At 42.2% G+C, this 25,678-nt stretch overlaps 1 long non-coding RNA gene and 2 gene segments (V, D, J or C); all 3 read left to right on the forward strand.

The window, feature by feature from the left end:
* The window catches only part of LOC107129205 (T cell receptor gamma constant 1-like), a 76,118-nt gene that overhangs the window by 28,244 nt on the left and 22,196 nt on the right, over nt 1-25,678 (forward strand).
* Nucleotides 1,600-5,509, forward strand: LOC123572356 (uncharacterized). The gene is made up of 3 exons (XR_006696882.3): nt 1,600-1,793; nt 2,838-2,977; nt 4,634-5,509. It is a non-coding gene; the product is annotated as an uncharacterized lncRNA (long non-coding RNA).
* On the forward strand, nt 7,946-8,545 carry LOC141409864 (probable non-functional T cell receptor gamma variable 10). The segment is given in 2 exon segments: nt 7,946-8,020; nt 8,132-8,545. Coding segments are annotated over 2 exon segments (381 nt in total).

The following is a 25,678-nucleotide window of genomic DNA, read 5'->3' on the forward strand; positions in this document are numbered from 1 at the left end:
GATACTAAACATCCTACAATGCACAGGACGGCTCCACAAGAAAGAATTATCCAGCCCAAAATGTCGATAATGCAGAGGCTGAGAAACCCTGGGCTAGTTGGCTATATTTCTCAAAGACTTGCTAAGAGGTAGACAAAATTGATGACTCCAATCTTTGACTCATGAGCTATATCCAGGCTAAATACAGTAGAGCTTAGAGACTCTAATTTTGCAAAGACTTTCTCTGAAAAGCACTGTTGGGAGTTCCCTGGAAACTCCCTTCTCTCCCAGTGAGGAGATGATGAGATAGCTCTCCTACTTCCACACCAAATAGGACTCTCAGGTCGTACATCCACCGTGGGTCCAGAGCAGAGCCCTGCGTGTGGGTCATGGAAGTGTTGGGTCTGTGCCATGAGCGTTGGGTGGCCAGATAAACTAGTGAGGACTCTCACCTGGAAAAGTGGACAGGTGGCTTCAGGTCATAGCACACGTGGTAACTTGGACCAACTCTTCCCTGAAACCAGTTAGATAATCATGATGAAATAATAATAATGAGAAAGAATATTTCTAAAATCTCTAAGAGTCAACAAGATGTGAATAACTTTTACCCTGGCAAATGGACTGATTATCATGGTGTCATATAGCTATGGGTAGAGTTCCCATGTGATCCTGACCAATCAGCACCCTCAGAAATGACTGATCTGGGTGCAGGGCCTGGGGACACCCATTTTCTCTGTGAACACTCTAGGAGGTTCCCCTTCCTCATCCTGGCATGGCTTCTCCTGCTCCGGGTTTCCTATCTCCTCAGCCTCTCTCGGGCACTCAGTCTGAGCAGAAGAGACATCACAGCTCCAGACATGCACCTATTCTTCACTCTGGGAATGTGAACTTGTTCCCCTACTTCTCAGATTGGCTGAGGGATTTTTTGGAAAATGAATGTCTCATTTCTTGATAACTTTGGTTTTGTTGAAAATGCTAGTTTGTTTCTAGTTGAAACTGGGTAAAAACAATTGAAGCAAGTGAAAATCTTTATTTCATTAGCAGAAACAAAGCATGTATTTTCACCATAGGTTATCCAGATAGAACTTTTCATACACACTCAGGTACTGACAAACACCAAATCAGGCATTTGAGGCTTTGATATTTACTTGGAAAAAACCCTGTTCAAGGTCCATGATAGGCAAAGAGTTGCAACCATATATAAAATTCTGTATATAAATTCTATATCTAAAATTCTGCTACTCCCCTTTAGTTCTTAATATAAAATTCCCAGAAAAGTAGAAAGACATGATGACCCAATACAACGGCCCCCAGGAACCTAGCATGACATTGGAGCCGAGGTAATGAGCACTTGCCCCGTTATCATGTAGGCGACCACATCCTTCCCAATGTGGAAGAGCCTCCTTCAGCCCTCCGCCCTGGCTAGGCCTCAGCCTCAGCTTGCAGCACTTCCTGTGTTCCTCAGATGATGCCTCTGTGATCACAGGAAACCAGAAAGGGAACCTGATGACTATCAATTGCACCCCACAAATGCCAGTAACTATACCCCCAAGTTTCTGATTTGACATCATTTCCTATTGACTTGGGTTCCTATTTAGAGACTACATTTGTTGAAACTACATGATTATTTCAGAGAGAAGGCAAGGTCCATTATTTCATTTTTTAGAGAATTCTAGTCATAGTGAAATGCTCAGAGTGAAGATGCTGGCAAGGAACAAAATGGAATTAATATCCATTCAGTTCCCATTGACTGCCAGAAAATGGGATAGATGTCCTACATGTTCAGAATCTCAGGTGATTATCATAAGAACCTGGTAAGTAAACTTATTCATGAAAGAAATAACTGATGCTTAGACAGGGGCAGTTATCTGTCCAAACAAATAGTTCATGCTCTTTCAATTGCACTATTGGACCACCTTCAATACCCTTAGTGTTTATTAACTTTATAGAAATAGGGCCAGGTGCAGTGGCTCAGGCCTATAATCTCAATGTTTTCAGAGGCTGAGGTGGGTAGATCACTTGACCTCAGGAATTTGAGACCAGCCTGGGCAATATGGTGAAACCTCATCTCTACAAAAACACAAAAATTAGCCAGGTGTGGTGGGGCGTGCCTGTAGTCTCAGCTATTCTGGAAGCTGAGGTGGGAGGATGGCTTGAGCCCAGGAGACAGAGGTTGCAGAGAGCCAAGATTGCACCACTGCACCACTGCACTCCAGCCTGGGCTACAGAGCAAGACCCTGTCTCAAAAACAAACAAAACTTTATAGAATAAACTATGGCCTTTGTGGGTAATTATGCGCTGACCCGGACCTACTGCCTAGCCCTGCAGAGCCAGGTCAAGACAGAATGGGCAGTGACTCAAGAAGCCATGGCTAAAGGATCATGTTGGACACACATCTGGAAGAGTTCCCACCTCCCACCCCACCCCACCCTGCTCCCCACACCGCTCCCCACCAGCATTCTGCCCTAGGACCCTTCTTCTTAATGGAGGGGAAAAGGCTAAGAAAACAGAAAATCATCTCTGTTATTGTGAACTTACTTTAGCAGATAATATCATGGGTGGGATACCTGGAGAGGGATCAAAACCTCATGGCCCAGACTTAAGGAAATGATCAAAATGTGTAATGAGGATCATGTTTTGGAAACATGTGGCCAACATATTTTTATTCTCCAAAATAAATCATGTCACCTTTCGATCTATCTTTATTATAGCTAATCCATATTTACTACCCATGGAAAGAGATGATAGTTGCCTAGAACAAACTCACTTTTTGAATTAATTGTGAGATGCCGGGCTTGAAAATCAGGTTCAATTTTTTTTTAAAGAGTTTTCTAAAGTTGTGATTCTCTCATTTGTAGGTCAAAAGGCCACCCTGGCAAACTAAGAACACAGAATTTTATTACATCTGCTGGATATGAAGACTCAGCATATGATATCGGTGACGTTAACACCCTCCCAGGGAGAAGCGCTGTTCCTTCTGGCTGGGAAGTGCGAGCCGGTGAGGAGAGTGAGAGGGGTAGAGCATTACATGGAGGAACTTTCTGGTTCCCTTGCCTCTGAGGGCCTTATGCCAGAAGGGATAGAAAGCCCAATGGAAACCCAAGATAGGCATAAGGAGAATCTGTGAGTGTCTGGCTCCTGTCAAGCTTCTCTAATATGGCCCTCGTAGAACTTCACCAAAAGTGGAAGGCATTTGCAAAGGTGAGCCCAAACCAGCACCACTTTCCACACAGGCTGTGCATGTAGGAGTCCCAGATGCTTCTCAGGGTCTCTGAGAGGATACAAAGGTACTGAGGGGGCCGATGAGCACAGCACCTGGGATTTCGATGAGAAGCTGCAGGAAGGGAACTTTACATCCCAAGGGCATGGTGTGGAGTCAATAGTGGTAAGTTCAGTCTGGTTATTACACCAGCCAGTTCAGAGGAAGAGTGAAATCCCTGAGATCAGCAGGGCAAAGTGCTGGAAGTTGTTGAGGATGCAGAGAGTAGCAGGAAGACAACGCTAAGAACTCATTCACACACCCTGCCCCTGGGTAGCGATGTCATCCTGGGGATGACAAGGAGGAAGACAGAGAAACACAGAAAAGCCTAAGCAGGCACCACAAAGAGACCGAGCCCATCTGAAAAAGGCTGCTCTAACCTGGTGGAAACTATTTTAAGTTGGTAAGTTTAGTGTCTCCCCGCAATATCAGAATGAGCAAGAGATGACAGGTATAGGTTGTGTACATTTCCCCTCTGCATTGAATCATAGAGTGTGCATGTTCCACCACTGTGCCCTGCTCAAAGTTAGCCAGGTGGCTGTGCCCTGCTCAAAGTCACTTGGGTGAGGGGAGCCAGTGGGAACCAAAATCCCATCTCACACCCACCCCCTGCGCACTCTGGAGCTGGGCTGCCACATGCTGGAGAAAGGTGTCTTTGTCTAATTATTCTGCCTAAGGGCATGCCTTTTGTTAATTAGTAAAAAGAACCCTTATTTGTGCTCTAGGGAGTGGGGGTCTGTTTAGGAGGTAATTCGTGATAAAGCCACACAGACAAGATACAAGGCTTTAAATAAATTGAATCTATGAAGCTTCCTAACCCCATGGAAAGACAAAATTAGTTTACACAAAAATAATCATTAAAGAACTAATGAAAATAATGTTTGAATTCAGCCACCAGACAGTACATTCCAGAGCCTTGAGAAAAACTGATGGTCATGAAAAAAGTCATTCACATAAGTGACACCATGGTGTGAAGTCAAGGAGTGCAGACTCTGGAGTCAGAGGGCTTGAGTCAACCTGAGCGTCTTCAGCTTTGTCTTCTGTGTGACAGGCTCCAGCGACTGTTGTGAGGATTAGTTGAGATAATAAATACAAAATGCTGAGCATCCAGCCTGGACTAGAGAAAGGACTCAATAAGTACTAATTACCAGTATTTGTTATTTAATTTCACTTTTGTCTACATCCCCTTGTGTGAAATGGTTTGGACAACTAATCAAGGAAAACCTTCCCTCAGGGACATTGCTGATATTGCAATCTTCACTAGATACACTTATCTCTACCTCCACCTCCACCTCCACCTCCACCTCTATCTCTTCTCTGTCTCTATCTGTGTCTCGCTGCTGTTTAACTATCTAATTATTTGTAAATGAACTGGTGGGTTTGTTGTTGTTGCAGCCTGGCTAATGTTATCCAGATGTATCGAAACCTCAGGAGTGACATGGAACGGTAGTCCCTGCTTGAATCACTTACCTGCTTTCCTGACACCAGCAATCACACTCACCTGACACTGACCTGAAGCCTCTGACCTGTCCTGGGAGGCAAAGACCGAGTAGACAAGATGCCTGGTTACCAGCAATCGTCTGCAATTTCCTCTGAGCTAATGAGATTGCTTTTCTCTTTGCTCAAATTATGTGAGAATATTTTTTAAAAGAATTTAATGTGCTCTTTTGATATTTCAGGTGTTCACTCAAAAGCCTATGTTATTCTCCATCTCTCTCTCTCTCTCTTTTCCTAGTTGGGTAATCAAAATGGCACAACCAGAAATATTTATATCTGCAACAGAAAAGAAGAATAAATGTATTCATGCACAAGTACATTATACATGTATATATGTTTGTGTATACATGTATCTATATAATTGATATATTTGGGAGAAATAAAAGGTTTCATTAAGCACACAGGTTCTAGAGTTAGACCCTCTGTTGCAAATTACTGTCCTGTCACTTAACTCCTGACAGAACGAAGTGCATACTTGGACAAAATGCCTGCTCTGTAAAAATGCCTTGGTCTTGAATAAAATGCCTGCTATGTCAAAGCTTCTATTTTCCCATCTGGAGAATGGGAACAATAATAAGAACCCTCACTTAATAGATAATGGACAAAGGTGCTTACAGCACAGAGTCTGCCACAGACAATGTCCTCAATTAATGCAAACTATTAATATTATGAAAAGTGAATATCTGTTTTCTGACAATGTTTTCAATAATATAAATTATGCCTTTGTTCCCTTTATTTGCTTGAAAAAAAACAATAAAAAAAAACAAACAAAAATGTGTCTTTAAAGTGTCCATTTGTCTTTCTTCTAGACTGCTAGTAATCCTTTCCTGTGTTTAGGGAATTTTTACCTCATGGATTTTGGCGAATGAATGAATTCATCTGCCTCTACAGAAAAGAAAATGCCTGATGCATTTTCTCAGCCTTTATTCCAGGTAGTCAGGTAGACTGTGGACTCCAGCAATTAGACACACTCCTCACAACCTCCCCATCTCTCTCTCTCACACACACACACACACACACACACACACACACACACACACGGCTGCTGGAGTTGCAGGATCTGGAAGGAACTGTCTGGCAGGGATGGAGTGTGCAGGGTGCCTAGTGAGTTCCAGGGTGACTGTGGCTGCCCTAGCTGTGGCAGCACCAGGGCTCTAAGCCGGGTCCTGCAGACTGGCTCACCCTGCAGCATGGGCGCCCTCTCCTCCTTCCCATTCCCAGGACACATCCTGTGCAGGGGAAGAACGAGTCCTTCTAGTTGTAGCCACAGGTCCGTTGGTCTGCTGACCTCTACCTCCTCAACATTCAACTTCCCAGCATTGAGTATCTCAGAAATGGTATTTATCAGAAAAGAGGGTGAACAGGGCAACTGCTTTAGGAGGAGCCCTCCGAGCCAGCTGCTTCCTCTCCTGTCTCCTAGGGAGAACCTAAGCTGTCAGAGTTCACACCTGTCCCACACCACACAAGCCAGAGCTGGACAAAAGTGACAGGGACAATCACTGTCCAAGGTTAAAGGAGCCCTGAGGCACCAGAAGATCTCCAAGAAGGCCACATGGAAGTCATAAAATGGAACCGAATGGAGGGGAAGAGAAGTTCCGTAATGTGGGAAAATGAAGTACTAACAATATTTGACTGGTTCCCCTTGATTTAGCTGGGTTACTACTTCAAAACAGTCAGCAAAGCATTTTAACAATGAAAACTGTTGGAGAAATTAAACGGCTGGAAATGGAGGGAAACTGTGCATGGTGGTGCATGCCTGTAGTCCTAGCTACTCAAGAGGCTGAGGCAGGAGGATGGCTTGAGCCCAGGAATTCAAGGCTGCAGTGAACCATGATTATACCACTGCACTTCATCCTGGCCAACATAGCAAGACCCTATCTCTGCAAAATAAAAATAAAAAATAGGGGGGAGATAAAAATGTAGTAGTAACAATAAAATCTACTAATTACTGAAAATTTACTGTATGTCAGGAGCTATACTAGGTGTACTTGGCTATTTAGTCTGCATAAAAATTTTAATGCCGGTGTTATTATTGTATCCATTTTCGGATGAGAGATTTGAGATGCAAAGAGATTAAGAAGTCTGCACAGGGTGAGGCAGCCCCTGTGTGATAAAGATGAACAGTTAGACATTTTAAAATGTTTTGGTTGGGTGCCGTTGCTCATGCCTGTAATCCTGGCAGTTTGGGGGGCTGAGGTGGGTGGACTGCTTGAGCTCAGAAGTTGGAGGCCAGCCTGGGCAACAGAGTGAAACCCCGTCTCTACAAAAAATACAAAATTAGCCAGGCATGGTGGTGTGAGCCTGTAGTCCCAGTTACACAAGAGGCTGGGGATGAAAGGATTGCTTGAGCCTGAGAGGATGAGGCTGCAGTGAGCCATGAGTGTGCTACTGCACTCCAGGGTGGGCGATAGAGCAAGATCTTGTCTCAAAAAATACATATAAATAAAAAATTCTCCAATGACATGGGAAATTGCTCAGAATATAAGCTGAACTGAAAGAATACAGAACACTATACTTGTAAATATATCTATAGTCCATAAAATCATATTAATATTCATGTATCTACAATGAAAAAATCTACAGTCGAGCATATGATAATGCGAATAGTAGTGGGCCTTCGTGATATGACCATAGATGTTTTTATTGTTATCTTTCCCCATTGCTCTGAGTTTCTTCGACCAGCACCGTTACCAGCACGTTCTACCTATCCGCTGTGTGACTTCTGTGCCGTTACTTGATGACTCTGTGCCTCATTACCTCATCCATAAAATGAAAATTCCAAGTACCCATATTACGTGATCATTGTGAAGATTAGAAGGTGAAAATCATTTAGAAATAAAAGGCTAGCAAATAGAAAATGCTCAGTAAGTATTTGCTATTATAAAAGTTAATGTTTATTAAATATGCAACAATTTAAAATATTATGCTGAGGAAAAGTGTTTATGAACAACTCCTAAGCAATTAGAAATCCTTCTCATTTCCATAGAAATTAAGCAATCCCAATGGCCCCCTCAAATTCGGGCAGAGAACCCCGTCGAGACTGCTAGCCTGATCTGAGATAAGCAGGGTGAGCAGGACGGGGGTGCAGTGCTGAGCCTGCAGGCGGCACTGAAGGGCCCAAAAAACCACTTTCTTTTCTCTCCCCAATTCAGGCCACACCCTCCAGCCCCTGACCCGAGGTGTCTAGCCACCAGGTCCGCACTTTCCTGCCTTCTCCTTGGGGACACCACCCTGAAGACAGGATGTCACTGCTGGAAGCATTCGCCTTCTCGTCCTTCTGGGCACGTGAGTTGCTGTCTGAACATTTCAGTCTAGCTGCATGACCAAAATAATTCATCAATGTTTCCCTCTTCCACTCTCAGATGTTCATTGGAAATTCTCCTCTTTTACTTACAGTTGGACTTGGATTATCGAAAGTGGAGCAGTTCCAGCTATCCATTTCCACGGAAGTCAAGAAAAGTATTGACATATCTTGCAAGATACGGAGCACAAACTTTGAAAGCGATGCCATTCACTGGTACCGGCAGAAACCGAATCAGGCTTTGGAGCATCTGATCTATATTGTCTCAACAACATCCGCAGTTCATGGCAGCATGGGTAAGAGGAGCAACAAAGTGGAAGCGAGAAAGAATTCTCAAACTTTCACTTCAATCCTTACCATCAAGTCCGTAGAGAAGGAAGACATGGCCATTTACTACTGTGCAGGATGGGATTACACTGTACTAGAACTGTAGAGACAACATGCACAAAATCCCCTCCCAGGGTCTGTGCCCACCACATCCTTCCCAACAGGGGCAACCACAGCCAGTCCCCAGCTGGGCTCCCAGACTCAGGCTCGCCTTCTCTGAGGCTCTTCCAGGGCTTTCCAGGAAGCTGTTATGGGTTGTGCTTACACTTTCATTCCCACCTGATCCCAGGACTCGTGCTCCAGAATCTTTATTTGACACTGTTTCTTAATGAGTTAAAGGCTTGTCTGGGGACTGAGAGAACATAGGTCGGGCCACTGTCCATCATATCACCACCTAGAGACTTCTAGTAAGTAGCAAGGTGCAGTTGAGAGAGGGATCCTTATTATGTACAGTCAAGACAACCCCCCTGCAATATAACTATCACTGGTGCCATTTACAATGAAAGAAATGAAAGCTTACAGAATTGGGGTTGCATGATCTGCCAGACGAGTCATGTCTTTGAGCTGGTCTGTGAGACCACACCGAACAGTTTAAGGGTTGTAATTCTCTAAGTAAATGCTAGGATATCTGAGATAAATTCCGGAGGGAGTAAGTGCCTTTTTTTCTGCGAGGGGTAGAGAGGAGAATTTGCCAGCATGAGATCGTCAGACTAGAGCTCCAAGTCACCCCGAGTATCGTTGGATGAGACCCTCCATGTTGGAATAACCCTTCATCTTACCTGTAAAGGAAGAGAGAATTGTATCGTGTGTGTGTGTGTGTGTGTGTGTGTGTGTGTGTGTGTGTGTAAGTTCTCTACAGTGTTCTCAATTCTTTGTATGTATTAGCTCCTTTAACCCACACTACCTATAACGTCTGCTCTGTTGTTCTTATCAAACATATCTAACTCCTGAAATAAGTGGAGTATTAGTTCATGCACTTGTCCAAATCACAGAGCTGATAAGTGGCAAGACAGCCCAGGGAGGGACCCAGGTAATCTGGTTCCTCTTGAATATGACATTAACTGCTTCTTAATCACAGGGGTATAAAAGAAAAGACACGTTGTTTCTATCCCTATGGAGGAGACAGAACTGACCATCATGAAACATTAACTGACACAAATTACTACTGTGTGCTGAAGCACGTGCCCAGGGTTCCAGTGATTAGGTGTATTCAGAGAATAAAATGCCGATAAAGTACCAATTGACTTTTCAATATAAAAACATAAGAAATTTGGGTTTTCCATATCTAGGTATGTGACAGGTACTGTTATCTATACTTCATGTTCATTATCATTATTATGTGATCGTGTAAATTTCTTAAGTCTCTGGAAGCCATTTAGGCACTTGTAGATGTAGAACTGAGACACAAAGATTTCAAATAACTCAGCCAATGTTGGATAGGGTAAGTGGTCTAGAAGAGTGCATATTGTCACAGGTCATTAATAGTGATATTCAGATGAGCTTTTGAAGGACCTGATATATTTTTAAATATAAAATTCAAAGAACAGAATATAAAACTGTAAATGTAAAACCCATTAAAAAATGTTTAATCATGGCTGGGTGCAGTGGTTCATGCCTGTAATCCCAGCACTTTGGGAGGCCACGGCGGGCGGATCATGAGGTAAGGAGTTTGAGACTAGCCTGGCCAATATAGTAAAACCCGGTCTCTACCAAAAATACAAAAATTAGCCGGGCGTGGTGGTGCACGCCTGTGGTCCCAGCTACTCAGGAGGCTGAGGCAGGAGAATCGCTTGAATCTGGGAGGTGGAGGTTGCAGTGAACCGAGATCGCACCACTGTATTCCAGCCTGGGTGACAGAGTGAGACTCTGTCTAAAAAAAAAAAAAAAAAAAAAAATTTAACCCTGTGATTCTGTGTTAATGATCCAAACAAATATATTACTATCTACAAATGTGTAGAGAACATGCTTAAAAATAAATTCTGGTTGCTCTTATTTTCTTTATTTTAATTAATTAGTTAATTAATTAATGTTCTACTAGAATCTTCTCAAAATATTTTCATCATTTTGCAACATTTGGTGAGGTTTTCTTCAGTGAGGATTGGGTACTTTTCCAAGCTCCACAACTTTGTGATTTGGGACGTCATGTGTGCCACGTTGTTGTCGTCTATCAGAGGGAGATAATAATACCACTGCCTCTCAACGCTGGTGAGAAGTGTGAAGGAAGTAATGGAAGAAAATGTTTAGAACAATGTTAGCAAGTCTACAATAGATGTTTGATATAACGTTAATTTTAAAGGTTTATTATCACATGTAAAAATGAACTTTATTTAAAAACACCCCTCTCTGTGACATAGTGTTCATGAGATAGTTCCAAATTCCAAGGTGAGTCCCCACAGACCACCCTGTCGGTCCCTCCAGCAATTTCAATCAAGTTTCCTCTTGAGGCGCACCCTCATTATAAGTGAAATTGGATTTCTCTGAGTTATAATCTGCATTGTGACATCCCAATTAATTATAAACCAAATACTTTACTGGATTTCAAATAGAAATGACTAGAGTTTTTAAAATGAGGCATGAATAATGCTAGTGTAAAATTTCAGTTTACCTTTTTTAAAATTGTAAAATACTGTCCATGTTTTATACTCCTGAGTCCTGAATCCCCAAAACATTAACAGAGGGATCAATTTTTATGTGAGGTAAAGAAAGCTACACGCTCATATATCTGGAACAATATTGTACAGTCTGAAAATCAAGGAGGGAACAGCTAAGTTTGAAGTAGAATTAGTTCAACTCTAGAGCTGCCCCCATCCGGTTCCACAGCTAAGTTTGAAGCAGAATTAGTTCAACTCTAGAGCTGCCCCCATCCGGTTCCACAGACACATTCTTGTCAGGTAATGCACTCTGCACCGCGTCAGTGGTCAGTGCAGTGCTCCTGGGAACTGCTCAACTCTGCAGTAGGTCATCAAGTCTCCAGAGGTCACCTGACCCGCCACATTTTTCTCTCTCACCAAGTCATGCCACGCTCTCTCCCCACTGACCGGGGCCAGCCAGCAACTAGGGCCCTTCTCCTGGGGATACGGTTCAGCAGACAGCAGCATGTCCCTGCTGGGAATATTCATCTTTTTCTCCCTCTGCAGCTGTGAGTTGCTCTTCAATATTTCAACATAGATGAGAGATGAAAGTAATTCCTTTTTTTCTTTTATGTTGAGACAGTCTCGATCTGTCATCCAGGCTGGAATGCCATGGCGTGATCTCAGCTCACTGCAGCCTCTGCCTCCCGGGTTCAAGCATTTCTCTGTTGTGCCTCAGCCTCCAGAGTAGCTAAGATTACAGGCATGCACCACTGCACCTAGATTATTTATTTATTTATTTATTTTAGTAGAGGCAGGGTTTTGCCATGTTGGCAAGGCTGGTCTTGAACTCCTGGCCTCAAGTGATCTGCCCTCCTTGGTCTCCCAAAGTACTGTGATGACAGGCATGAGCCACCACACCCGGCCAGATGAAAGTGTTTCATTATCACTTCCTCTTTCTATGTCCCCAGGTTCACAGGGACTTCTCTTTTCTGTTCGCAGTTGCACTTGGTAAGTTAAATTTAAAGCAATAAAAAATGTCAACTGCATTTTTGTCAACAGAGCAACAGATAAAAGTGTCTAGGTATCTTGTGTGGTGTCCACTGAAGACTATGTAAATATAGTTATACACTGGTACCAGCAGAAACTGAATCTAAATTATGAACCATCTGACATATATCACTTCAATAGAAAGTCCCAGTTCAGGTTTGGTTAGGTGAGAAAAACAACAAACTTGAGGTAAGAACAAATTTTCAAATGCCTACTTAAGTCTTTACTATAAACTTCATAGAAAAGGAAGCGGAGGCCATATATACTGCACTGCTTAGGACCCACAGCATCAGTGCCACACTGTCCCACACCACATCCTCTCTTGGGTCTCTGCCCAACCCCACATTCTTCCCATGGGAGCAAACGCTATGGACTCCTAGCTGGGCTCCCAGCCTCAACCTTGCCTTCTCTGCAGCACTTCTGGATCTTTGTAGGAAGCCACCTTGGGTTAATGTTTTAAGCAGGAAGCATGCCTGATCATGACGTTCCCCGATATTCATTGAACACTACTTCCTAATGAATTAAGGGAATGAGTGGACACAGGCTAAGGCCCCATTCCTGTCAGCATCCGGAGACTTCTATTAACTGCAAATGGCTTAGGCCAAGGAAGAGAATCGTTGTGTATCAGGAATCCCATATATCATTATTACAACACCCCTGCAACAGAACTATTATTTGCCCATTAAATAAAGAAATTAAAGCTTACAAGGTTAAAGTGACTGGTCGAAGACAAGAAGTGCATGATTTTTGTTTTTTGAAACAGGATCATGAGGCCACCCTGAATATCTAAAAATCACAGTTGTACAACAAACAGACTCTTTGAGGTGACTTTGGGGTGGAGCAAGTGTCTTTTTTCTGTAGAGAAGAAGATGGTTCCTCACTTCACACTAAGGGGTGTGGCAGTGTGATGTCATCAGAAAAGAGCCCCAGGCATCAGACTGTTAAATGAGCCATATTTTGCATTTATTAAGTCCTTTAACCTCTGGCAACCTCTGAGGTCTGTTCTGTTATGAACAGAAGTGCATTTTACTCAGGTAAGTGAGATCTATGTGTCCTAGCCACTCATCCAGGTCCCACAGCTGGTTCGTGGCAGTGTAGGATTGGACCCAGCTAATCTGGCTCCAGAGTCTGTACTCCTTAATCACAGAAGGGTGAAGAGAAGTACATTGTTCCTACTCCCATGGAGAAGACAATACTGACAACTTTTGTAAAACATTTACTGGCATAATTATTATTTTGAACCGAATCAGGTAACTAGCATTTGAGCAATTAGGAATCCTGGTTGAATAAGTGAAATAACAATAAATTATCAATTTTTTCAAAATATAAAGTGATACAAATTAGATTATTTTATGATGCCATATCTAAAATAATTAAGAAAAATGAAGAATACCTTTAATCCATGTACTTTTCCTATAGCAGTACATACTAGGCACCCCATGGAAAAATATAGATACCACCTTGCATTTGTGCCATGTGTTGTCTTATTTATTCGATAATTTCCAAGGTCAGGATAACATATTCACCCTCATCATCCCAGGAAGGTTACTGAAGGAAATAAAGGGGGTACCAGGAAAGGCTGACCTGGGGCTGGAATCAGACAATCCGTCAGTCTTTATCCTCCCATCCCGATGCACCTCAGCCTTTTGTGATCCACATCTTGTCTGTGTAATTCCTGACCATCATGTTCCCTCAGGGTAGGCCACACTTGGTTTCTCGAATCTATATGGGCCTTTACTTGTTAACTTTAATATTAGCTAAAGTAGACAGTAAGATCTGAGGAAAAACACAGCGAATCTGAGACCATAAGCTGTTTTCAGACAGGGATGCATAGACGGCCTTGTGGAAATACTTGTGTCACCCTCTTCTTGTGGTTGTCTCATCTACTATTCAAAACAGCCTCAGAGAGCAGCAATGAGGTACCCACAGCCAGATACCTGTGTCAAGATCATAGAGCAGAGCTCTCCCACAGCCTTTTAGGATCAGACTAAATGGTAATAAACAAAGAAAGAGACACTGGATTCATAGTGCATTCAAATGATAGAATACTATGTAGCCTGTGAAAATGACATTTTATGCATTTATTAATAAAATTCAAACATCTTCACAATACAATGTAAAGAAAAGTTCTTGAAGTGTACAAAACCTCTTAAAATATAAATGTCTGTGTTGATGGAATAATTTTTAAAAAGCCAGAAAGGAATTATCCAAAATTTTAGAATAATTATTCCCAAGGGAATAATCATTTAAATTATTCTATGTACTTTTACTAATTTTTATATATTTTCTTAAGGGAAAAACTAAGGTTTTGTTGTAAGATATACTTAACAAAGTGATTTTCTCTTGTTTGGTAGTAATACTAAGACGATAGCGTCATTACGTATGTGTACCACTTAACCCACTTACCCGATCTGCCCAGCACTCATGGGGTACAGGAAACCCTGGAACTGCTCATAACTGTAGCAGCTCATGAAGAACCTCAAGAAACCACCTGATCTAGTACTTCTGAGAGACCTCAACAGCCCTGCCCTCCAGCCACTGACTTGAGACCGCCAGCTAATAGGGTTACCTTCTCCCTGGGGAACCAGACTGGCAGAAAGCATGCCACTGGTAGTAGCCATTATCTTCTTCTCCCTCTGGGCTTATGAGTTACCCCCTAATCATTTCAGTCTACAGAAGAGACTGAAGTCATTCTGTATTGTTACCTCTTCACATATCATTGGCTCATGGGAATTTCTCTTCCTCACTTGCAACTGGACTTGGGCATTTGAAGCAACCTGAAATATATATTTCCAGACCAACAAATAAGAGTGCCCACATATCTTGAAAGGCATCCATCCAAGGCTTTAGCAGTAAAATCATACACTCGTACTGGCAGAAACCAAACCAAAGCTTAGAATATTTATTACATGTCTTCTTGGCAATCTCTGCTCAAGATGGCTCAGGTGGGAAGACTAAGACTAAGTTTCTTAAGACTAAGAAACTTGAGGTAAGTAAAAATGTTCACACTTCCGCTTCCACTTTGAAAATAAATTTCTTAGAGAAAGATGAGGTGGTATACCACTGTGCCTGCTGGATTAGGCGCCACAGGGTTAGAGTTCTCAAGATAACCTACACTGAAACTATCTCCAGGTCTGTGCCCATCCACATCCTTCTCCGTATGGGCAACCACAGAGGGTTGCTCAGCTGAGTGCCCAGCCAGAGCCTGCCCTCCCTGCAGCTCTTCTGGAAAGTTGCAGGAAGACATCTTAGATTCCGCTCCCTTGGTGTGCAGAATCACATCAGTGACTCATGGTGAAGAAACGGGAAAAGTTCTCTTGTCCCTTCTCAGGGCGTGCGATGAGGATGTGGCTCACTTTTTGGTGCCCCACTCCTCAAACCTCTAGGGGGAGCATGCACACGTGCAGGTTGTGGGACTCTGACTCCACAGCAGTGTCTAGGGGTGCATGCTTATAACTCCTGAGGCCCCAGTAGGCCTGTGTTGCAGGGTGCTCTTTTAGTTTGGCTGTCCATAAGCGGCTTGTTTTAGTCAGCTCAATAAGACCCCCTATCTTATCACAAGGACGGAGAGCTTTCTGTATCCCGGAGTTTCTTGCCTTGGTGTACTGAAAGAATTGGATAACATGTGGGCTTGGAGAATGAGTGCAAATTTTTTCTTTTTTTTTTTTTTTTTTTTTTGAGACGGAGTCCGCCCTGTGGCTGGGCTGGAGTGCAGTGGCGCAATCTCCTTCACTGCAAGCTGCGCCTCCCGGCTTCACACCTTTTTCCCGCCTCAGCCTCCCGAGTAGCTGGGACTACAGGTGCCCTCCGCCACGGTTGGCTAACTTTTTGTATTTTTACTAGAGACGGGGTTTCACCGTGTTAGCCAGGATGGTCTTGAACTCCTGACCTCGTGATATGCCCGCCTTGGTCTCCTAAAGTGCTAGGATTATAGGCGTGAGCCACCGCGCCAGGCTGAGTGCAAAGTTTTATTGAGTGGAAGCAGCTCTTAGCAAATGGAGGAACCAGAAGGATGGAGTGGGAAGGTGGTTTTCCCCTGGAGTTGACAGCTCAGCGGCCGGGCTTTCCTCCAGCCACCCCGGCCAAACTCCACTTTGTTCCTCCAGTCGATGGTCTGCAGCCTGCCAGTCCCCGTAGGTGTGCTCCTCCACAGCGGTGTTCCTCTCGATGTCCAACCACTTCTGTGTGTGCCCGCCAGGGTCTCGGAGGTTTTATAGGCACAGAATGGGGGCGTGGTGGGCCAGGGTGGTCTTGGGAAATGCAACATTTGGGCGCCGAGGCAGGAGTGCCTGTCCTCACCGAGGTCCGTGGACACAGGCCCGGGGGTGGAGCCCTCGACAGGGACCACACCCTTCCCTTCCCAGCACTTCCCTCCCCCAATCCCATATCGGTGTCAGCAATTAGGATCCGAATTAGGAACAGTTTGACACTATTTCCCACAACATTAGGATATCTGGGAACTCTGAAAATAACAGGGTGGGTGGCTTAGAGCAAAATTCATCTGTCTAGTAATTCACTACGTAGAGATTTCTAGTAACTAAATGGTTCAGAAAGAAGGCAGGAAGCGGTATATATTTTACACAGATATTCCCTGTTCTTATCACTATTTTCCCATTTGGTTCAATTGCATTGGAGGTTTTCAAAGTTAGAATGATCTGTCAAACATAGTAATTGTTTTTTTTTTTTTTTTTTTGAGACGGAGTCTCGCTCTGTCGCCCAGGCTGGAGTGCAGTGGCCAGATCTCAGCTCACTGCAAGCTCCGCCTCCCGGGTTTACGCCATTCTCCTGCCTCAGCCTCCCGAGTAGCTGGGACTACAGGCGCCCGCCACCTCTCCCGGCTAGTTTTTTTTTTTTGTATTTTTAGTAGAGACGGGGTTTCACCATGTTAGCCAGGATGGTCTCGATCTCCTGACCTTGTGATCCGCCCGTCTCGGCCTCCCAAAGTGCTGGGATTACAGGCTTGAGCCACCGCGCCCGGCATAGTAATTGTATGCTTTTTATTAGCACCCTGAGGCCTTCCTGAAGAAATCTAGGGACAAGTAAGTAGATCTATAAGTAAACAATCAGCTGTTTGGGTTATATGACAGATGAAAGTATAAATCCTGTGTCCTAGAGGAAGAGCATGCAGCTCACTTCACACTCAGGGCTTAGTGCTGTAACAAAACAAGCACTGTGCATTGCAACCCAGCTCCTAGGCACAGTGGGGGATCTCAGGGTGGGGGCTATGCTTTGGAGATCTTGTCTTTCAGGGTTCTGCAAAGAAAACTAAAACTCCTAAGTAAAATAAGATTAGATAGTTAAGCAGAAAGATAATACATGCTCTCTGCATCAATAAAGGAAATAACCATGATACCCCTCATAAATTAATAAATAAGAAATAATGATTAGCAATTATTTTATGTGTATGCCATGATTAATCATTGGGTAGTTGGGAGCTTTCAAAAAATAATGAAACAAAGTGTAAACTGTAAAACTGTAAAAGTCCTCTCTCACTTCTTTGAAACTCACTTTCAAACAACAAAGAAATTAATGATGAAAAATCCTTAGTTTTTAAAATTTTCTCCTATTGGTACCTTTAGTACTATGGATATCTGACAGCATATTGCCATGCATGCAATCTACTTACAGTCCTTGAAGTAATTGCAATGTATTTTTTCCCCATTCTCCCTTCTGAGGATCAGCTTGTACCATCCTGATAGGGTAAGAGGAGAGATGCTATTGAAAGCCGAGTGAGGGAATACCAGGAGCCTCCCTGGCAGATCAGCCCCTTTCCAGGGGCAGACTCAGAATCTGGAGTCCCACATCCTGTCCACCATGATTCCTGACCATGGTGGTCTACAGGGAGAATGACCCGATGCCTGAGTGAGTCTCAAGAGACCTCACCTCTCACCTGATGCATACGTAGAAGCAAAGGTAAGAAGACTGTTAAGGAAATACAGAGCCTGAGAACATGAACCTTTCCAGAAATAGGTGAGTGAAAAGATGGAATTCAGCTTTTCACAATCCCAGTGTTAAGTATTTTACATGGATTATTTTATTTAATCCTCAAAGGAGCAGTGTAAAGTGACCATAGTGGCCATACAAGGTCAGGTCTTAGAAGATGAAGCCACTTTGACTTTTCAAGAGACTCCTGGGAGATTTATGGGGAAGAAAACTTAGAGACACACTAGAATGAGGAACAGGAAGGAAAGACACCTCATCTGTGTGAATTTAAAGTAGTGAAATACTATGTAGCAATTAAGCACAGTGTTTTTCAAGAATTATAAGTAAAATTGAAAATATTCACCATATATTATCAAGGAGGATATTGAACACAGAACTGATTTAAATAGTAAGCTCTCATGTACATACATGTATATATTGAAGAAAGAGCAAAAGGAAAAAATTTCTCCAAAGTTTAAAGAGTGGGTGTCTCTGAAAGCATGGGTGATTTTAACATCTTCTTGATACTTGCACAGATTTTACACATTGTAACTAAAAGCTGCTACTACGTTTAAAGCTGTATGCCATAATGGCTTCAATATTTTATTGATTTATGTACTTGATAATGAAATTGTTTATACAACAATGTAAAATACAACTATATATGGCACACTTAAAATTATTTTTACGTTCTTCCACTTAATCACGTAACTACTCTATAGCTCTCAGAAAAAAAAAAAAAAAAACAACAAACAAAAATACCAACCTTCATGATAATACTGGTTATTATTGAGCAGAAGTTCAGCAAACTATGTCTATGACCAGCAGGCTCCAGTTTTGTAAATAAAGTTTTATTGAAATACAGCCATGCCTATTTATTTATATATTGTTTATGGCTGTTTTTGCTAGCTGCTTTTGCACTCGAATGGTAGAGTACAGTCAGTCTTCACCATCTATGCATTAAACATCTGTGAATTCAACGAACTGTGGATCAAAAATATTTGAAAAAAATAAAAAATAATACAGCAATAAAAATAATATAAATAAAAACAATATAATATAGCAACTACATACATAGTATTTACATTGTATTAGGTATTATACGTAATGTAGAGATGATCTGAAGTATAGAGGAGGATGTACATTTGTTACATGCAGGTACTATGCCATTTTATATCAGGGACTTGAGCATACATGGAGTTTGGTATCTGCTGGGAGTCCTGGAACCAATCCCCTACAGATTCTGAGAGATGACTATAGCTACAGCAGATACCCTCAAAGCCCAAAATATTTACTATTTGGGTCTTTACAGAAAATGATTTTCAGTCACTGCCCTAGAGTGACAATACTCATGAGTGACATTTATTCATATTTAGTGTTTCCCAATTTCTCGATGTTTCTTTAATGACCATTTGTTACACATCCACCCTCCCCATATTAGCTGTGTGACTTTAGATAAATTAGTTAGCCTATGTTTGATTCATTTTCCTGATTGTAAAATGGAGAACGTAATAATAATTACTCGAATAAACTATTGAGAAAAGTAACTTAAATAATACAAATAAAGTTCTTGCAAGTGCTTGGGGCATGCCTAATGCTCAACAAATTGAAGCACTACATTGATCCTATGAGTTATTATTGCATATTAGAAAATAAAATTATTTAGGCTAATACTCTAAGTCCTTGGTACTCAAAGTTTGATTTGTGAACCAGCAGCATTGGCTTCACTTAGGAGCTTCTTTTACATCTAGTCAGTCAAGCCTCAGCCCAGGCCTACTGAGTCAGAAGCTCTTTTCAGAAGGTCCCTCCTACATACTATGGTGTGGGGAGTGGGGGTCTAAGGACCAAAGTGTTCAAGATATAAGCTCCATAGTCTGGGACAAGTGCAAGACAATCCCATTTCCATAGGATGGTTTTATCTAGTGTCCTCTCTAATTTCTGGAGAGCAATATTGAGCTGATGTTTGGCCTCTCTGGGGCTGAAATAGCTGACAACATCCCAATTAATTAAAAAAAAATGTACTCAACAGTCCACGTATATGTACTTTTATTTTCATTTATAAAATTTGTTATAAAATCAGCACAAATTTTCAGTATTTTATATAGTGAGAAATACAGGTCTTTTATAACCTTGAGTTTTAGATCCACAGTCAACCCACAAGAAGAGTAACTTTTGCTTCACGCACAAAAAACATATCACTATATCCTCGTATCCACATATCACATATCCTCATATCACTAAGGCTACTGAAAAATGAAATAGGAGCGAACAGGAAAGGGGAGAGAAAATGAAGTTAATTTCCACTGTCACCACTCACCCACACCTCACCCTTCATAGGAAGAGCTCTCCTCTAACCATCACCATATTGCCAGATCTCCTGGGCACTGGAGTATTTAGAGGGCCAGCCATTTCAGACCTGACAACGCTGCACTCTACAGAGAGGGCTGTCAGGGAGTCACTGTGACCCACTACTTCTTTCTTTGACACCTGCTCAGACCAAGCTACCCCTGCCACACGCTAAACATTCTAGGCACAGGCATCCTCACTTTCCTGCTTCTCCTTGGGAACACAGCCTGGCAGACCAGAGCATGTCAGCACTAGGAGCATGTAGAGATTCACCTTGGGGATTGCTCCTCAGTCATTTCACTTTGTATGTCAGGTGAAGAAATTCTTTATCACTTCATCTTTACATATCAGGTGTTCACAAGAATTAATTTTCTTTGCTTACAGTTATTCTCGGGGAGTTAAAGTTGGCACAAATTTAAAATGCCCAAGGCAAAAGATAGTGATGCTTTTATACCTCGTAAAATATCCAGCCAAGACTGAAAATGAAGTCAAAAACTGGTGTCAACTAAAACCAAAGTCAGCATCGGATGTGTGTTGACAATCGCACCTGCTCGGGGTCCATTAGGTGTTGTGGTTACAATGATGCTCATCCTTCCACTTCAACCTTGAAAGTAAATTTCACAAAAAGGAAGGTGAGATCACTTACTGCTGTGATTATTGAGCCACTGGCCATCAAGCACACACTTCCCTGCCTTCTCCTTGGGACACAGCAGGATGTCGTTGCTGGAAACATCATTTTCTCCTCTCTCTGGCCTCATACGTGTTCCCCATCATTTTGACTCTTGAGGAGAGAACAAAGAAATTCTTTAATGGTGCATTGTTATACCTTAGGTTTTCATACAGATTTCTCTTCTTTGCTTACAGCTTGTTTTGAATAGAATAAATTGGAGCAACCTGAAATATTAATTTCCAGGGAAAACTGTTAAAAGTCCAAATACTATCCGGGGTGATATCTAGCCGCTTATACTGGCTGAAGCATAACTTAATGCATTTTCCTCAACACATGACCTGCTCAATTCACTTAGGGGCTGTAGCTGAAAATGATGTTCCTAGATCTGTTTTGACCTGTAAGATAAAATCTCAGGAAAAGGAAATGGGGATAGTTATGTGCTTGCTGGAATCACAGATGAGAGATGTCAGGACACCCACACATAATCCCTCTTTAGGTCTGTGTGTACCGGCCCCCTTGTAACAGGAGCACAGGCTCAGCAGGTTGTGAGGGTTGGACTGCACCTCCCAGGACTTCCCCCTCAACCTCTGGAAACTTGATTATGTTCACACATTAGGACATACAGAAATCAGTGTACTCTGTGCTCACAGTCCAGGAATTACCTGTAAGTTTATACGATCCAGACTCAAAGAGGGAATCACTGAGTGGCAGGAAACATGCTGGGTATCTCACACATCTTATATAACCATTGCAATACTTTTGCAACGTCATCTTCATTTTTTTCCACTTTAATATGAAATAATTTGAAAGATAAAATACCTTCTTAAACCCCAAATGCCCATGTGTCCTCAGCAGTGTCCTGTGACCTGAAGAAGTTAGCATTCATTTGCTCCACTCATGCTGGGAGTGAGTGTGGAATGAAGCTCCTGCCCTCTCCTCAGGCTTATTCCACTCTGAGGGATCCTGCTATAGCCCAGCCAGCACACTTCCTTTGCACAGGTCTCAGATCCTCCTAAGGAAGGGAGGGGGCATTAGATGATCCACTGACAAGGCAGATACCCACCAGGATGGATCCTCTTCCCGGCTTCTGCCTGTGATCACAACAACCGTTTATTCAGGGTACTCTGCTCCCTCTTGGGCATTGCTCTAAATCCTTTAGGTGTAACTCATTTCATCCTTGGGATATCTTTTCACATTGGTCTGTTGCGATTCTTGTCTTACAGGGGAGGAAACAGAGGCAGAGTGATGTGATTTACTTTGTGGTCACAGAGTTCTAACTGGGGTGGGGAGGGGCTGGGGTTCTGGCTTCAGTGTCTGTCCTCGTAACCATGCTGTGTCCTGACTCTGAGAGAGGAAGTAAAAATGGCATCTAATATTTGGTCTCTACAGCTAGAAAGCAAACTGATAGGAGATTAAACTAGACATTTTAGTGAAATTATAAAGGCTGAGTGCAGACTAGTGGGAGAGTGTGAGCTCTTGGGGGCCACAAATTTAAGGAATTTCCCACCATCTTTTATATTTTTTCTCCAGGAATCCTACCAGGCTCTTGCAGGGAAGAGCATGGAGAATCCACAGAAAGCTCCCCTTTTGGTACTGGCTGTAGGAGGGGAACAGTAGCCACTGCTGAAATTCACCCAGACCTACCCCACCTCCTCTCCACTGTAGAAGAAGGACTTAGTCTGCAAGAGAAGGTTTCCATGGAATTTCATTTTAGTTGAGGGAGGGAAAAGGAGGCCACCACCGACTGTGCCCAATACTTCATCCCTATCTCCACAGAGTAACAAGTTTTAATTTGCAGGAGGGTGGGTATGAAAAGCATAGCCCAAGGCACTGGTGGTTGCCTCCTATGACTGGAAATGTGCCACCTCTGGAATAGGAGCAGCAATGGTTGTGAAGGTACATTCTCAAGTCCCGGTTTGACCATGCCTGTTTAAGACAGAAGCTGAATGAAAATAGAGAATGTCTCCTTTCTTCACCTCTCACCACCATACTATCCTGAGTAAAAGCAACAGTAGAATGCAGTGAAGAGAGCTTCAAAAGACAAGACTGTCTCTGAGGAGCAGAACAAAGGGAAGGCTCAAAGCCAAGAACAAGGGATGATTAGAGAAATCTAAAGTCTCTGATGTCCTACGAAGAACAAACTCCAGTCCAGATAACTTAGTAGAAACAATAAATTTCTAACCCAGTCTTGCTCCTAATTAGATTAACACAAACTCCCACACTAAAGGTCTGGCAGAAAGAAAGATGTAGGCATTTTTCTTTTCTTTTCTTTTCCTTTTTTTTTTTTTTTTTTTTTTTTTGAGACAGAGTCTTGTTCTGTCTCCCAGGCTAGAGTGCAGTGGCTGATCTTGGCTCATTGCAACGTCCACCTCCTGGGTTCAAGCAATTCTCCTGCCTCAGCCTCCTGAGTAGCTGGGACTATAGGCATGCGTCACCACGCCTGGCTAATTTTTATATTTTTAGTAGAGACGGGGTTTCACCATGTTGGCTAGGATGGCCTCGATCTCTTGACCTCATGATCTGCCCACGTTGGCCTCCCAAAGTGCTGGGATTACAGGTGTGAGCCAGCATGTCTGTCCAATGTAGGCATTTTTAAGCATCAAATATAATTATCTCATTATCTACTGTGTTATACAACACAGTCCCCTTTCATTTAAAAAAAATCTAAGTACCTTACCCCAAAACAAGAAGGAACACAGTCTGAAGACACAAAGCAATCATACGCATGAGACTCTGATATGACTCAGATGTCTGAGCTGTCAGGCAGGGAATTGAAAATAACTGCTGAGTATGTTAAAGGCTCTAATGGAAAAGGTAGACAACATGCAAGATCAGACAGAGAATTTCAGCAAAAAGACAGCAATTACATTAAAAAAATCTAATGAAAATGCAAGACATAAAAAAAGAAAAAAAAACCACAGTAACAGAAATCAAGAATGCCTTTGAAGGGCTCACCAGTAGACCCTATGGAGATAAGGAAAGACTTGGTTTACATAAAAATAGGCCACTAGATATGACCCAAACTGCAATGGAAGGAGATGAGAAAGAAAGAATAGGAGAGAAAGCATATCTTCATGGAAGGACAGAACTGTGGACAATATTGTATTTTCAAACATGTTTGTAATTAGAATCCCAGAAACAAAAGAGACAAAGGAGCAGAAGAAATATTTGGAAAACTAATGGCTGAGAGTATTCCAAATGTAGTGATAGACACCAAACCACAGAACAAAAAAGCTAAGAAAACACCAACCAGGATAAATATTAAAAACAAAACAAAATACCTAGACATATTAGATTTAAATTGTTGAAAGCCAAAAATAAAGAGAAACACTTGAAGGTAGCTAGAGGAAAAAAAGCAGATTTTCCATCTGAAACTGTGCAAGCAAGAAGACATTGGAGTGAAATCTTCAAAGTGTTGAATTAAAAAACTGTCACTTGGCATAAAGACAGCTTCAGACAAAACAAAAACTGAGAGAATTCATTGCCAGCAGATGCACTTCACAAGAAATGTTAGAAGAAGTCATTCAGGCAAAAAAAATGATATGGGTCAAAAACTTGAATTCACACAAAGAAATGATAAGCACTGGAAATAGAATAAATGAAGGTAAAACATTGTTCTTTAAATATTATTTTTTAATTGCTCTAAAACAGGAGTTGGCAAACTATTTTTGTAAAGGGCCCAATAGTAAATATATTCCATGTCGGGGGACAACATTGTCTCTGTCCTAACTACTCAAATGGGCTATTGCAACACAAAAGTCCTTGCTACTCTTAGGTCTGGAGGGACATGGAGCTGTTATAACAACCGGGAGGGCATCTTTATTGAAAAGGACCCAGTCAACCGGTCTTAGTTTGAGTTCCCCTGGGAAGTGAGCCTCAGGCTTTAAGGACAACTAGTTTGTTTGGGAGATACAGGAAGACTAGTAGGAGAATAAGGAAGTGATGTTAGAAAAGGAAGGCAGAGAATTAAGTTACTTTCATTAACTAGATACTAAAGGAGCAACAGGAACCTCATAGAAGTTCAAAACCTAAGTGATCAATTAAATAATAATTTCTTGTTCTTCTGTTCCTGTAATTTGTGGGACTGGCCATGTAAAATAAATAAAATCTGCAGACCCCTATGTGATCTGATGGTCAGTATGGTGATGAACCGGGAATCTCCCTAAGTGTCAGAACACGATAAGAAAGTAACCACAGAACAGAAAAACGTTCATGGTGTTATCTTAAGTTACAAAGACAGAGCTTAAAATCGAGCACACACCTTATATCTATGTGAAGCAAATGAAAAACATGAGCAGATATTAGCCTGTAAGGGAATACACCAAACTGTTAATAGTAGTTGCCTCTGGTTGGTGGGGACAAAAAGTGACTATTTTCTCCTCTATGTTTCTTTATGACCCCTACTGAATCTACACTTGTTTTGTGATAGGAAATAACAATGGCCCTTGTTTTTAGAATGTATAAAAATGTTTTGCTTTAAAAGTATACTTCAAGGACACAACCTCTGAAAGGTTCCCATTTAATGGTAACATTCAAAAGAAAGAGAATCTGAAAAAAGTTTGCTCTGGCTTGGCTGTCTACAGGAGAAACCTGGGTCATACGTAAGTTAGCTCTTGCCTTAGCCTAGATCCACAGCTAAGTGGATCTAGGTGTTGATGTGCAGTGAGAGCAACTGTGTTAGAACACTTGCCCCCGAGGCACCTCAAAGGCAGACTTTAGGGTTTCTCTTTTTCTCTCTCCCTCTCTGTTTTAGACCA

The sequence above is a fragment of the Macaca fascicularis genome, chromosome 3 (genome assembly GCF_037993035.2).
Source record: "Macaca fascicularis isolate 582-1 chromosome 3, T2T-MFA8v1.1".
NCBI classification, from domain to species: domain Eukaryota; kingdom Metazoa; phylum Chordata; class Mammalia; order Primates; family Cercopithecidae; genus Macaca; species Macaca fascicularis.